General features: G+C 42.1%; 2 protein-coding genes across 2 annotated transcripts; both read right to left on the reverse strand.

The window, feature by feature from the left end:
• Positions 1-84: 84 nt before the first annotated feature.
• Positions 85-4,301, reverse strand: LOC120831008 (protein limb expression 1). The gene is made up of 6 exons (XM_040196104.2): positions 4,008-4,301; positions 3,365-3,570; positions 2,649-2,795; positions 2,459-2,554; positions 1,399-1,476; positions 85-1,297 (listed from the first exon to the last, which is right to left on the reverse strand). Exons 1-6 carry the CDS (start codon positions 4,081-4,083, stop codon positions 938-940), a joined length of 963 nt encoding a protein of 320 aa, XP_040052038.2. The 5' UTR covers positions 4,084-4,301; the 3' UTR covers positions 85-937.
• An 807-nt stretch (positions 4,302-5,108) lies between these two features.
• riok2 (RIO kinase 2 (yeast)) lies at positions 5,109-9,988 on the reverse strand. The gene is made up of 10 exons (XM_040196103.2): positions 9,678-9,988; positions 8,743-8,881; positions 8,524-8,640; positions 8,049-8,224; positions 7,867-7,955; positions 7,561-7,752; positions 7,365-7,457; positions 6,669-7,100; positions 6,294-6,393; positions 5,109-5,744 (listed from the first exon to the last, which is right to left on the reverse strand). The coding sequence occupies exons 1-10, from the start codon at positions 9,741-9,743 to the stop codon at positions 5,583-5,585; spliced, it is 1,566 nt and encodes a 521-aa protein (XP_040052037.2). The 5' UTR covers positions 9,744-9,988; the 3' UTR covers positions 5,109-5,582.
• Between the last annotated feature and the right edge of the window lie 5,703 nt (positions 9,989-15,691).

Here is a 15,691-nt window from a genome sequence, read left to right on the forward strand (position 1 = left end):
AATAGTAGTAGTCAGTAATAGATTATACTTTAACTCAAACTATTTCCAGGAATGTTCATACGAATACACAGACACAGTCATGAGTCAAAGTCATAAAGATATTTATTTATAAAAGAAACCTGGAAAAATCCCTTTAAATCATCTCTAAACCAAGCCAAAGATAATCAAATGTTCTAAGCCTGCGTGCATCATATCGAAAGGAACATATCAGGTGCCTGTTATAATTACAGCTGCGGTTGGCGTGACCAGCCTTCTAAATCTCTTTCATACAAACCAGATTGTATTTCCAATCCAGCTGCTCTTTAGCTCTCTGACATTAGCAAATAAATGTGTGTCACAACAATAACTCTATGTCACTCAATAATAGCCTCCAGCCAACACGTAATGCAACATTTCAGTATCCTGAATGATCCCGGCCAGAAATTTCCCTTTAGACCGGATTCCGCAGAGCAGGAGAAACGAAGAATGCCACCGTTTGAAGTACTAAATTGCTGATAAATGCTGGCAGTTCATGAGGTTGATATACAGTTCCTGTATATAAAGTTACGGTGGACATTGTCTATTATTATATACTCTTAAAGGACAACATAATTGAACATACATCAAAGCTGTAGAGTGCTCTTTGTACATTTCTTGTACATCTTCTAACAATGAATTGAAATAATTGGTACGCTGCCTTCCAAGTGGTTGAAGTTCAAAATACATTACACATGTGTTTAAATTCTATATCACAAAATAGTGTTACACTGTGTTAGTGTTAGTGTTGCACTGCTTGATATGTTGATATGTTCTCATGCAAACCAGTTTTATTTTCCATCCTCTACCATCTGCTTTGATCTATTCAAAGACAAGGCACACACGTCTATTGTGAGCACGGAGGAGGACTGATCGCAGGAAGTGTTTCAGAGAGGTTTGACGGACCGTTTGCTTTGTGCTTTTATGGAGGGTTGTTGAAGGACTGCAGGGTGGGGTATATCTTGACCTCTGTACCCTGGCTGTATAATGTTTGTAAAGGAAGTTGCTCCTGCTTGTGTGTGGGATCCGGTGCCTCGTAGAAGGCCTCGGGTGTGTGGTGAATGTACGCTTGACTCAGAGCCAAACTGAGGATCTCGGTCTTTTCCTTGTAGAAGCGCAGCTCAATGCCTCGGCGGCGAGCCAATACCAGCTCCCTCTGCGCCACCTGCAGCTCCTCCCCAAGCCGCCCTGGTGACCTTTGCTCCCGTCCCAGCCAATCCAGAGCCATGCTGCTGCGTATGTACTCATCAAGTCCTCTCCGAGAGTAATAGGAAATTACACTCTGGAGGGGGAGGAAAGGACACAAACAATCATCAGAATGTGGCAGGTTTGTTAATCGTAGTTGAAAGCATCCAGGCGAGGTGACCTTGGCGTGACCCGTACCTGTCGAGAGCATCGCCTTTCCCTCAGAGCCTTCAGTGTCCCGTTCCACTGCAGCAACTGGAAAATTGTCATCATCTCCTACAAAGGGAACATGAGTGGGAGAAAGTGGGTGAGAATGATACACAAGGAGAGAGAAAGTGTTGTGTTGGCAAGTGTTGTGCAACCCCATGGGAAGGGACTTGAATAATAAACCCAAACACAAATCTCTGTGCACATCGGTCTGACAAAAGATAACATATTATGAGGGGTTTTTTATTGAGCTCACGCCGCAACTGTGAATGATTTGGTTTGAAAAGATGATGTAAATCTTTATGTGCCACGTTGGTTTCACCCTCATTTATAAAACGCTGTGTAACTGACCAGCTGGCATGTGTTAAGATCAGTGACATTAGTGTTAAACATAGAAGAAAGGACATCTATACATTAACCAAAATGGACCAAATGAGACACAGATGCGAAAGTCGTCGTGGGGTTGAAGTCCATGTTGTATCGGCTGGTCTGTTTACTTTACTTTATTCTGTGTCCCTTCCAAACTAACACCTCCTGGCCTGACTGCATGTAAAGAGTCAAAGTCTGTGTCTGAATGCATTGCATTGTGTGTATGTGTATGAACAGGTGGGCACGTATGGAGGTGTATATATTACTTGAAAGCTCCTTAGCAGGAATGATGATGGACCCATTTCCTCCTGCTAATAGCCCTCTTTCTCCCGAGAGGTAGAAATAATAGATTTCATGCCATGACTCCCTGCCTGGCTCTGACTGAGAGTGAGATGCAATGGGAGTACATTAGCAAAACCATTCTAGGTGGGGGGGTAATGATAACAATGGAGGGTGGAATAACCCCCATTGGTTTTGAATCATGTTATGTTTGGCTTACTAATACTGCTTTAATTGCTGTCCAATTATAAATACACAACTTTCGATCGCTTAGCATCAAAGCACTCCTTCAAAAAGCCTGAATACTTTGAAGTATTTTAATATTACACCCGAGTAACACATTATTTATGTTTATGATTGTAGCACAGCTAGAAAAAATATTGGCTGTGGTTTTATATCTTACCTGAAACTCCAGCATCGTCCTTCCTTCGTAGGAGTGGAGCAGCAACACGTATGTTCCAATGCTGGTGCTTGAATCACAAGCATCTTCTACGGCGACCTTTACATGGATGACAGTGCAGGTCAACATCCATGTTGCAACAAAAAAAAAAAAAAAAAAAAAGAAGAAATACTGCGTGTTTGCACTGACTGACATTCACGGTGCTGTCCGAGGCCGCCTGCTGCAAACTCTGAGCGATGAACTGAGAGTCGATGCGTCGACACGGCAGCTCGTTGACAAGCGAGTTCATCAGAGCCACGCGAGCCGCATCCCGCCGAGCTGCTGCCTGAGTCTCGCACACCTGACGATGACGAGGCCATGAACGGAGAGGGTTAAGATGTGAAGAAGAGGGCAAACGGAAAGAGGAATCATGTGTTTGCACTTCAAAAGAAGTCTGCTGATGCGCGTAAGTCTAGGGTTGACTAACTTGGGTCAATGAGTTCGGTTTATAAATGGCCGCCGGCGCTTAGTTAAGTAATGATGATTTTACACTTCATTACATCTTATCATGGGATCGGACCTTGATTCATTACCGAGATTAGAGCATTCAAGGCACTCACAGATCCCATGACTTCTCAGAGCTGGGGCTGCTGTCGGGGGCCACAATGAGACGCATTGTTGAATTTAAACACCACATCAATTCAAAGAAACCTTAAAAGTGTGTGTGACTCTGTGTTTCATTTAGTGAGTAACATCATCTACGTAGTGTGACTTTAAAGAAATGATCATTTGCAGTTTATTTTTTGGTCAAGCGCACTTCCAGCGGCACGGAGGACAACTGGTGTTTCATGGACGCGGGTCAGGCCCGTTATAAAGCGTGTGAAGCCCGCCAGGCAGCACAGATGATGATGATGATGATGATGAACACACCTTGTAGTTACCAAAGCAGCTTCCTCCTGGCAGCGTGACGTAGCAGACATGCGGAGGACCAGGGGACGCTGCAGACTCGTACAGCAGCGAGCTCTCCGGGTGGATGGCCACGTCTCCAGCAGAGGCGTCTGATTCACTGGAGGAACCATTTGACCGACATGTCTGCCTCTGCTCCCAGAAGTTATGCAGCATGGCCACCACATTCACTGCACACACGGGAAGGACAAATATCAGAGTGAAGACAGATTTATTTGTTTGTTTTGTCAACGCAAGGTTTATTTGGTCTTGTTCTGACTAAACCTGTAAGAATATGTCTAAATGTTAAGATAAATATAAATGCCAGACATCTATAAAATCAGCATTCCCACTGAGTGTTTATTTACGTAGAATTGGCAGATGTGCCCCCCCCCATAACTTTTACAAGTCATCCTTTCCTAACCCTAAGAGTTTTAAAAGTTTATTGCGCCGTCCACTTTGGGCCAAACAATTGGCTGCAGCTCATTCCGAGGGAGCAGAGACAGACAAGAAAGTTGAAGAATGACTTTGAGATAAACACAAAAAAGGGAACACAATCAGTAACAGTTTTTTTTAATTTAAAACAAAATATATGTCCATTTCCTGTTATAAATCCTCAGTTACTCACAGTCTGCGGCGCTGGCGTCGGCCTCCCTCTGTGACAGGTACGACATGATGCTCTCCTCCACTTCGCTCATCTTCATTCAGTGTTTACTTCCACAGCCGCCTCAAATACAATCTGCACACTTTTCTGATCAAAATGAGTCCTTAAATCAGCACAAACGACGCTAGAAATGACCAAACGCCTCCGCCGTTACAGCTCAGGGTGGGAACATTTTAGGGAATAAACAGAAAATCTGAAAGCCCCTCTACTCTCCTTTTCTCCCCAGATCCTCCTCCCCTGTGTGAACATCCCACCAGGGTTTCTTTTTTTTTTTTTAAGTGGACCACCGTTGTCACCCCCGCAGCCAATTAGCTGAGAGGGGCCCCTCACTTTTTCTACACACACACACAGAGGTGCGGAGCTGGAATGCTGAGCCCCTCCCCTCGAGCCATACAGCTGGCTAATCCCTAAACAGAGCTGGACGGTTAAAGACCTGCACAAAGCTGCCAAGTCAAACCACAGATGGCATACTTTACTCGAGGAACAGGAGAAAGGTTTATTACTGGATATTTCTGTGTTTGTTTAATGAAAAAACCTTCCGTGCCCCCCATGTTGAGGACAATTCTGGCCAACATGAAGTGTGTAAGATGTGTGGGGGGTGGGATGCATTTGACTTCACACACTAACTTGAGAGCACGGAGCTGCAGGGTCTGAGCTCCATTCACCCTGTTCAATAGGAATGCTCATTGTTCAGGTCTGAATTCACCCGCTCTGTGAAAGCCTCTTACGTATAAATGGACCAAATTCTGAGAAACAGGTTGTTTTAGCTGCTAAGTCCTCGGCTTGCTCTCTATTTTACATATTATGCCTCAGTTGAGTTGCGTCGCAGAGCGCTAATAGAACCTGTTTCATGCTTAATGTGCTGGTGTGATTTGAATGTCTCCACGTGTTTTTAATTAATCAAGCTCTGCTTTTCTGATCGACCGCTGGGAGCCACAAGCCACAATCATAGTGGAAACACACAGGCTTTTCACAAGCCTGCATTCGGTTTGACTCTGAAATCCAATTAGTCCCGCAGTCAGCAGTATATCCAAATAAACTTAAAGCACAACTGGCAGACTTCAATAGATTCCTGTATTTTATTCGCATTATGAAGTTACTAAGTATCAACTAAATATAATCTTCTTACTGGACTACCAAGCATGTTTAGAACAGGTGCATATGTCCTGTGAGAATATTTCTTCCTTAAACCGTTCTATTAAATCAACAAAGAAACAAGTCATTAGTAATTAAAAAGGTTTAAGTATCAAACAACCTCATTACAAGCACTCCACATTTAAACTACACTGTATGTTTAACATGGTAATTAGCTACAATCCACATAGGAAAAACGGTTTTCTGCTCCATGTGCTGAATGCATTTAGATTGTTTTTCACACATTCCTCGTGTGCTTCACACAGCAGTACGGAGCAGTTAAGGTGTTGCAGAGACCCTCTTGTCGAATTTCCTCATCGGCTATCATGTGTTTTCCACTCTTAAGACAAAAGGAGCAGAGGCATCATGCTTGTCCACTAGGACCCCCCCCCCCCATCTCTGCAGTTATCCCCAGAAGGACGCATCTTCCATGCTAGACTTGATGTTGCTTTGGTTCTCTCTCCTGGATTTGGTCGCCAAGTTGGCTTCTCCTTTCTGCAGACGTCTCCTCTGTGCAGCCTTCTGCTGTTTGGTGAGCTGCCTGCGCACCTTCTCACGGACCACCGCCTGCAACACACAGGAGTACCGGCAGCTGATTACTACAGATAAATGTACAAGGCAGACAACAGAACGTAGACATTTTGTTTCTGATTTGAGTCAACCGTCAAATTATTTTACAAACTGCTCCGCACTGTGAAAGCGCTTTAGAAGCACTTAGAGGACGTTTTGGTTCTGGTCAAAACCAATAACTAGGATTACTAAGTAGACTGAGGTGTCCAAAGTGTCACGTCATCCCCTTATAACATTTGAAATGGGTGGTGGTTGTGAATTATTGTATGGCGCTCTCACTTTGGCCCTTGAATAATAAAACTGCAAACAGCCGCGTGTGTGCGCTGGTGTTCTTTTACATACATACACATTGATATATATATATATATAGATCAAAGGCACCATGTGATACACTATAGCTTCAGCTAATTATAGCTGACAGGTTATAACAAGAATAACACACAGTGTGAAAGACATAGTATAAAAATAGAAGAATTTCACACAAGAATGTGTAGAAGAATACACACAAGACACACCACACAAAGCTACCGAGCTGCATGTTCTTACCGGTGGTATTGTGCTGCAGCTCCCTACGCTGCCCACTGTGCCCTCACTATCCGTCCTCATCCTCCTGTGCTCCGCCATGTGGAGAAGACTGTCCGAGTCTCTGCAGGAGAAAACACACAAATGACATAACTGCTTTTAGGGCACGACAAAAAAAAAAATGAAATCACTGTTGGGATATAATATATTCTTGCTTAATTTGATACAAATCACACCTTATTTTATTCTCTGAAAGTCATTGACCAGGCATTCGTAGTAAAAGTCCTAAAATGATTAGTTGGCTCTGTAACAGCTGCATGGGGCACATATTGGGGGCACATATTACGTAATGTGTTTCATGTTGGATGCTGGACTATGATAACCTCACTTTGTGTTTACCTGAAGGGTTTAAATTCTTTGTTTGAGGCAGAAAGGCCTTCCAGCTCCGAACACTCATCCTCTGCCTCATTCAACTCTTCCTCTAACTCCTTATCTGGTTCTTCATTACTTCTTGCAGCAGATGTTGTCTCAGTCTCTTTATGTTCTTCCCTCTTTTCCTCCTCATTTTGGATGTCTGCTGTCACGTCGCTGACTTTCAGACCTTCCAGTTCCAGAATGGCATGCTTGTATTCTTCAACGTCCACAGCCTCTTCTTTTTCCTTTTCGTCGTCATCCTCCTCCTCCTCCTCATCGTCGTCATCATCATCATCATCATCGTCATCATCATCTTCCTCTCCCTCAGGTCCAGCTGGATGTAGCAATGCACCATCTCTCTCCATCTCTTTGGTGAAGCCGCTAGCTGAGACTTCGACATCAAGAGAACAAGACCGCCTGTAGGAATAAACCGTGAAAACAAAAGATGTAAGTTGTTTTTCACTTTCAATAACAATTAAATAACACAATGTAAAATGCAATTTTCTTAATACTTGGACAAATGTTGAACAATGTTCAAGTAAATAAAATCAAGTTGTTTAATTTGATAAGAAAGGACAACCAAATGTTTTTCCACTACAAAATCTTTAATTAGCACTCAGCTCAATTTTCATTGTATATCAGATGCTTTTATTGCAACTTAACATAACAGCGCATAGTCACCTGATGTCTTTGAAGGTCGGGTAGCGCTCGCTTTCGTAATTGTGTCGCTTGGCAAAGAAATCTCGGATACATTTGACATCTCTGTCAAAATACCTATAAACAAAGTTAGAAAAAGTGAATAACAGACAGATCTTTACGTATGTTTTATTAATCTTAAGTTTCCATTCATCTTCAATTTTATGACTGAAACACCAACCATTCAGCATTAACGTGGGAGGTGGACACCATCTGAGGGAAGTCGATCATAGTTATGTGGTCCTGGTCGTCCAGCATAAGGTTGAACTCGTTAAAGTCTCCATGAATCAGGCCGTGATTGGCCAGTTTGACTATGAGCTCCATGAACTCACTGTAGAGGCCAGGAGGATCCTGCAGGTCATGCACTTGACACCTGGAAGACAACAATGCATATTAAACTATGAGGAACAGAGAGTAGGAATCGTGTGCTGTTGCTATCAGTAAAGTAATATACAAAGCAGCAAAGATGGACGGTCTGTTTACATACAATGGATATCCATTGATGAACTCCATCACTACAGCGTGTCTGTTATAGTCCACCGGTCTGGGAACAGGAAAGCCCCGATCATAGAGCGCCTGATAAGATGAGAAGACATTTTAGTAATCTGCTGGTGACATTTATTTTATAATCCACATAACTTTCATACGTTGGTCGATTTGTTCCATTACCTTCATGTAGGCAAACTCCTTCATGGCAGACAGGCGGGAGAGGTATAGCCAGGACATGTTCTTCCTGTGTTGGTGGTAATCTCTCTTGTTCTTCAGGTTTCTGAAGGAGGTACGACCCAATCTGTGAAGCTTCAGAGCGTACTGTTCGTCATTTGGACTCGCCACAATATATATATCTGCAGGGAAAAAGCACAAACACTATTTCTATGAACGACTAGGGAAAGAAAAAAAAACTATAGGCTTTGTGCGGAAAAAAAACATAATATATATATATATATTTTTTTATATGGAGAGAGAATTATTTGACACTTTGGTTGTATAAACCACTATAATATATATGTACTACCCATATCCAAGAATAATTAACTATTAGTGTATATATAAATATATAGAGAATATATCTTAGATCTCTCTTAGACAGAATCTCATGACAGATGGCTATGTGAACATATGCAGACTACATCGGTTTTCTTACCTGACTCTTTACCGACACCCATCTGGTTGCCAACTGAAATGATAACTTCTCTGGCGCACAAGGTCTTCAGAGCCAAGTAGTCATATCCTCCATAGTTCAACCTGTAACCCTGCACCGCTAGAAATCAACATACACACGTCACTTTCGAAATACGACATGCATCTTGTATGCCCACCAAGACTTGTGAGGTTTAAAGAGTATCCCTCCGTATTTTCTTACCCCTGGAGCGTTCATAGACCATGAGTTTGTGTTTAACAAGCTCTCGGAGGACCTTGTTGCACCCGCCGTGTTTGAGGCTGGCTATGGAGGACACGAGACCCACTGGAACAAGCTCATGGTTTTTCATTCCCATCTCAACCTGTGGCCGGTTAACAGCGGGGACAAGAATCAGATCAGAGTTCTGAATAGTGCTGCAGAGCTGACATCAAATGAGCACTGCTTGTTGACACCATCGCCTCAACTTTTAGATATGAGGGACACTAGTGAAATAGTGGCAAATAATACAAAACACACAGGACTCTTTTCATGCAAAAATACTATTACAATCGTTTTAATACAAATGAACTGTGTTACTATGCAACCAAGCAAGGAACCATTGTCTACTTGGTTTGTTTAACCCAAACTACTGAACCCTGCGACAAGCTAAACTTATCATGATGCGGCTTACATTATGGGAGAGAATGAGGAGATCTGAGGATGTTGATATCGATCATCTAACGTGTACACTACAGTGAAACAGGAAGAGTCATCTTTCGGGACAGCCTGGACCAGAGGGAGGACTTCAGCCACCAAAGAGCGGTTCACGGTTGCTAGGTTACACGGGCGAGCACGTTTTGTTTTCAGATCTACTTCATGCATACAATGAAATGTATGTGAACTGTCGTTTACAACGCAGACGACAGTTCATCCACCGCAGCGGGCACCGATAGCAGTTCGATAGCCTGTAACGTTAGTTAGGAGTTACAGTCAAACCGGTTGATGTATATGTAAGGTAGCCACCAGCGTTAGCTCGCGTTGGGTTAACTAAGCTAACGTTAGTTAATACTATGGTTAGTAAGCTAGCCTAGCACACGCACACGCTAACGCTAGCTAGCACAGGCTAACAGCTCGGAGGGGACAGAACGATAAACGTTAGCCGGCTAACTGTTACTTACCGCAGTGAGGACACGGAAGTCATCTCGGGATAAGTATCTCAACAATACGACATTCAGCTTCCCCATGTTTCACCCGGATAACAAACAAGAACAGTGTTTGGAATACTATGTATTATGCTGTTTGGGCTCGGTCGTCCACATTTTAGTAAACACACGTGTCGGAAGTATCAGCAAACGGAAAAACGTCACTTCAATGTCTACTTCCGATGATGTCATTGGGTCAGACTAGTGTCCTTTAATACAACAACACACCGTAAATCATTTTCTACAAAATATGGTACCAAAGTTTGAGGGTTGGAACGAAATACAATGAAACACGGCATTACCATTATATTCCTTATCATTTAGTGGTAAAGTGGTGAGTTTATGTAGCTCCGCCTGTGCTTTTCCTGCTATTTTGATGCAAACTTTTATGCAAGATAAATGGAAGGATATTCGGACTTTTAACTAAATGCACTTGTCATTTTTAATTGACCGTTATTAATCATGTTACTGTGTTTTAAATTACTGTATATCTACTGTTCATTTGAAGAAATCTGACATTGAATTAAAATAATTCAGTTCAGGATTAATTAAGTGTGTCATAATAATGCTGAAGATATCTGCTAGTGGATTATGACAGGGGAAAAAGTATTACATTTAAGTAGATCCTCCATTTCACCTGTCCATTCCATTTCAGTATAATATTAAAAAAGTGTTTTTTTAGTTCTCATAACCACTTTTTAAGAAATACCAGCTAAATTCAAATCCAGCTGCCTTAGTTTCCGACTCCTAGTATTGTGCATCATGGCTGGCTGTCACACGGTCATGGCTTGCAGGCCCACTTAAATCACTACTGACACCTGATTTTTTCTGCCAACATAAGTCAATATGTCTGCTGGGAAAAGGGCTTACGGATGTAAATGAGCTGTGGAGGAATATTATGTTTGGATGTTTCACTATGTTGTAAAATATATATTTATCGTGAATTTGTGGGATAATATTTATTGTTTGCAGGATCCAGTAGCTTTTGTGTGGCTTTATTGTTTTTTGTAATCATCATAGATCAGCAGTGCTGTGAGTCCAAGAGTTTCCCCTCAAGTACAATAAAGTACATCATATTAGAACCTAAAATTAAAGAAATATATCTAGTGGTGCTACAGGAAACACTGCATCATCCCAATGAAACGTGAAGGTCAGGAGTGTGTGTGCGCCTGTGTATAAGTGAAAGACAGAGAGAGAAGGCATTTAACAGATTTACCACCAGGTTTCTGTTGCCATAGCAGCTGGATTATGTGCATGTGGGCAGGTAGGTCCCAAACAGAGTGTTTACTCAGGACTGCCCTGTGACAGACATCACTCTGTTCCACTCCCAGCCACACACACACACACACACACACACACAGTCTGAGCGCTCCACCTCCACAGGCTGTGTTGACTCAGTGGAATTCCTCCATTGGTTTATTTAACATTCTGCGGTTCAGCAAATGTGCCTGTGTCTGAAGAGAGGTCGTGCATGCTCTGTGTACGTGTGAGCGTGTGTATGTGTGTCTATATTTGATCAAAATCAAGCAGAGCGGTTTCACTGACCTCTGTGTTTCATAACTGTAGATCTGAATGAATTGGGTCTCTTATTAGTGATCAATTTACTCCAAAACCTTGTAGGTTATTATCCAGGACAAATGTGTGCAGATCACACAGTGGGACAATGAGCTCTGTGTGAGTCACTCTGTCTGTAAGTGCTCTGCAGGCCTTGAATGTTTGTTTCAAACGGTTTTTCACACTCTTTACTGCGTCATGGTAGTTTTCTGTTTCTATGACCACTCTGGGCTCCTGTCTGTTAACGTGTTTTTAGCTCTAACAGCTTCAGCAGTTTGGTCTTGGTTGTGATATATATTTGTGCCCCAGTTTACACAGGTAGTGGACAAAGTAAAAGGTTACACATAACAATATAATGTTTTCTAATACAAGGCACCACGACCTGTAGATTTCCACCTCACTGTAGGATGAATCACTGGATCCAACTTAAGTTCTATGCATTATGTCATCCTGTTAATTTGCACAGTTAAGTTAGATTTTTCTGGATATTTACCATTATCAGTTTAAATACAAAACATTTGTTTGTAACCAATTAATTCCCAGCAGAAAATTCCTTGTATGTATGACATATTTTGGCAATAAATGTTTCCTGAGCCTGAGCAGAAAATGTTTTTTCTCAGTTCTTGGAATTCCTAAATCTCACACTAGATGGCTCTGTGACACAAATTTACTGTAGCCGCTAAAGCGTCTTTTGTCTTACGTAGTCCTTTTGTTGTCCCTGTTTTAAACACTCCCGTGTGTGCACCTGGCCTTTTGTCTGAACTGAAGCGTCTTTGTAGTATAATGCAGACACAGTGTTTGGATGATTGCAGGATGAATGTAAGAGGGCAGTGCCATTGTTGGCAGGGTGGTGTTAACTGACCCCCCCGGGTTTGTTATTTCACCATGTCGCTCTGTGCTACATTGTGAAAAAAAAAGATGTCATCCAGCTGAAAGCCTTCGTTTCCACGATTGGAAAAGATGGATTATCATATTTGCTACTCATGTAATTAAATCAATTTTTTTAATGAATCAGTCAATTCAGCATAAGTATACCTTGGACCGACTGCTTTTAAAAAAATTTAAATTTATAATTTGAATGATCAATGGATTGAGGGTGCTACCTAATTACTCTGCAGCTATTATTTCATTTATTTTAATTTTCAACAAGCAGATTTATTATTTTGTTAATAATTAACAGCCTATTATAACTCTCAACCCCGATTGGTCAATGACCAACACAGGTTTGATATGATTTTCTGGAACTTTTTAATAGGATTTGTTTATAATCTACAACCATAAAAAAGCATGATATTTTTAGTTGAGCGTCTGGTCTACAGAGATTTAATTGTTTCGGCAGATAAGTGTAAGGTTTTTTCCACTGATAAAACTGGTAGTTCACTCCCCTGATTCTCAGCAGAGTTTCTTGTGAAACAGCATTTGACGGACAGGCGCAGTCATGAGTTTCACAGTCAGGAAAGTTACTCTCCCACAAACACGGACCAGAGTGACCGGCGGTGTGTTCGCTCAGACGGAGAGAGGAGTAGAGGGACAGATTGGACCTGCATGTGTGTGGAATTATCTGGAACCTATAGCTGAACAGCTATTCCTACGTGCACGTGCGCCACGGCACACAAACGCATGTGCACACTCACACACACACACGCACACCAGCACACAGTGAGATAGTGTCTTCCTTCCAGATGTGTGCGAGGAAACTTTTTGCAAGGATTCAACACAAAGCGGCTCTCTCAGTGCTCATACCATTCCATCTTTCTCTCCCTCATCTCGCTTCTACTTTGCCACAGTTCTGGCTATATATGATGCAATAATGTGAGCACTCACAGGTCTTCCGATGTGTTGTTTTAAATGTGATGACCCCATCCATTTTCTGTGTGTGGAGAGCAGAGTATCCTCAATGGACCTGCAGTAAATGGGGATCCTTTGATTAGAAATTAACGAGCCCCTTGTTAGCTTAAGATGAAAGTGAGAACTGCGTAGGTCAAAGTGATGAAAGGACCCTTTGCAGTACCGACTGAGGTGAATTGGTTCCTACATGTGAGGTACTCATAGTGTATCAAAGCTACCAGCCCTCCCCCTATTGCTTCATTCACTTAAAAAAAGACATATCTCCTAATAATGAATTAAAGCAAGTGATAGCATATGTACCAATATCTAATTTACTCCCAATATCTATGGGACTATATCTTCAATACGTTGCACGTGAAAAGTGTCTCACACAACTGAGAAAACCCACTGAACAGCTGCTTATGTTGCTTATGTTTTGCATCTTTGTAAACAGATTGACAAAGGTCTTCCAAACAGTTTTAAAAGGTTCCTCGTTCATCTCTTGGGGTTTGAATCTCCTTCACCGTGTTGCTGCGGAGCGAACGTGGGATCACGGTAGACCGGCCATCACAGGATGTCTGCTCCGCAAACATGAACAATTCTGAGGGTAAAACACGAGAGCGCACATACACACAGTGTCAGTCTGTTAAATTGCTTTCTTGTTGTTTTCCCGCTTTAAGCTTCAGGGAGAGAGAGCTAAATTGAGGCAGGAATTGGAGAAGCTTAGGTCTCCGGCAACAAGCGTGGGCTTTATTCATAGGGTATCAGTGCTGTGCCTTTAGCCTGCTGCTATGTGTTTGGAAACATCCCATTTGATTAGATTAGAGCAGAGGAGATATCTACTTACTCTGCCTGTTCTGCTGCAAGTCTCCTGAACAATAATGTGCTCTCAGTTGCGGGTACAAGTAGCGAGTAAATGAGCGGCCTGAGGAGAAATATGAGGAGGATGAACATAACCTGTTCCAAGCCCAGCTGACACAGCTGATGCACACACACACACACACACACACACACACACACACACACACACACACACACACACACACACACACACGTTAGAAAACGATTTTTTGGGGGGCTGTACTTGCTTTTTATGGGCTCACATTCTGTCTTTATGGATATTTAATTCCTGTACATGCTGCATTGTGCATGTGGAGAAAGCCTTAACCAGCACCACTACCACCACCAGCATACAATGAATACAGACACACAACAAATGCAAAGAGTATTGCAGACTACAGGTGAAAGCTTTTTCAGCGGAGTCTTTCAGAGAATATTTTGGCACAAACTCAATGCAGGAAGTGTGACATTTGCCACGAAAACATTATGAATATTTATTGTTTGTGTATACGTGCTTGGCCTGGGTATTTATGTGGATGCGTTTGCCTGTATGTTAGTACACGGTACATTATTTAACTGCCTCTCGGTCTGAGCTGACTAGACCTGCTGAATTGAGCTCCACTGTTTGGCAGGCAGCTTGGCCTGAGATAAAGACCAGTTGGCAGTACAGTGTGTACACACTGCAACAACCAGTACAATTCTTATAGCAGCCTGTTTAAATGCCATTCGGTTAAATAGTGTGTGTTATTTACAAATGCATTGTGTGGTCTGTTTACATCAAGCGTCATGTTTATGTGCTTGACCAGAAAGCTGGACTTCCCTTTTAGCTTCAGTCGTACATGCCAAACACCCCGAAAGGTTACTAATCATGATGCCATTATCCTTTATTTGGCAGAGCAGAGCATCTGATTAAGTAAAGATGGTGTGAAAGTAGGTTTCCTCTTCTTCTGTTGCTCTTCTTTCTTATAATGATGATGTTTTTATAAGTCTTGTCTCATCTTGAGTCATTGTGCAAGGAAATAGTACCTGTACATAAAAAAGCATTGATGTTTTTACATGTCTGTGTTTAAGGATTACACAAACAAGATACAACATGTTAATAGCTTTAGATGTCCTTTATGACAGAGGCTAATTTTTATATGTTAAGCAAACAGTCTTTTTGCCCCAAATAAAATAACTTTCGACTCTGCTAGCGGAGGAAATAATAGGGAAGTCTTTCTTTAAGGTCATGTATGTAGTTGTGAGTAATAAAGAATGGCTGCAGTTAATGGAATGTCCTCACAAAAATGTCTTTTGTTTGTGTGTTTTCACGTGTCCATGTGTGGATGTGAAAGTAAGATTGATGTAACATTCTACATTTCCAGATAATAACATGCCACAGTGATAAAGAATGCTGCTAACTAACAGTAATTCATAAATGAGCCTCTCAATCACACACACACACACACACACACACACACACACACACACACACACAGCCTTTGCTTGTCAGACCCTTGTAATGGGATCACGGAGGGATTGGTCACAGCGCAGGTGTAAATGTGTAATCACACACAAAGGTACAACCGCCCTCACACATCATCTAGAGGCTGAACATGAAGCAGTGTATCACTGGGACAGGAAAGCTGCTCTTTATCTCAGAGGCGCCTGTTGTTTCAGGCCATCAGATAACCGCTACATCTTGTGTGTGCGTGTGCGCACATATCCGTGCGTTAGAATCTGTGCACATGTGAGTGCATCTGTGTGTCTCGTTTAATAGCATTAACTCC

This window comes from Gasterosteus aculeatus, chromosome 13, assembly GCF_964276395.1.
Source record: "Gasterosteus aculeatus chromosome 13, fGasAcu3.hap1.1, whole genome shotgun sequence".
Classification (NCBI taxonomy): Eukaryota; Metazoa; Chordata; class Actinopteri; order Perciformes; family Gasterosteidae; genus Gasterosteus; species Gasterosteus aculeatus.

Bases quoted from the DNA above. Each gene is read 5' to 3' on its own strand.
- LOC120831008 (XM_040196104.2), bottom strand. From the start codon at position 4,083: ATGAAGATGAGCGAAGTGGAGGAGAGCATCATGTCGTACCTGTCACAG. The intron at 2,555-2,648 runs GTCAGTCAGTGC...ATCCATGTAAAG, and splicing joins CCTCGGACAGCACCGTGAAT to GTCGCCGTAGAAGATGCTTG. The intron at 1,298-1,398 runs GTACGGGTCACG...CTCCCCCTCCAG, and splicing joins AAAGGCGATGCTCTCGACAG to AGTGTAATTTCCTATTACTC.
- riok2 (XM_040196103.2), bottom strand. From the start codon at position 9,743: ATGGGGAAGCTGAATGTCGTATTGTTGAGATACTTATCCCGAGATGAC. The intron at 8,225-8,523 runs GTAAGAAAACCG...TTTTCCCTGCAG, and splicing joins GGGTGTCGGTAAAGAGTCAG to ATATATATATTGTGGCGAGT. The intron at 5,745-6,293 runs GTAAGAACATGC...TGTGTGTTGCAG, and splicing joins GCTGCAGCACAATACCACCG to GCGGTGGTCCGTGAGAAGGT.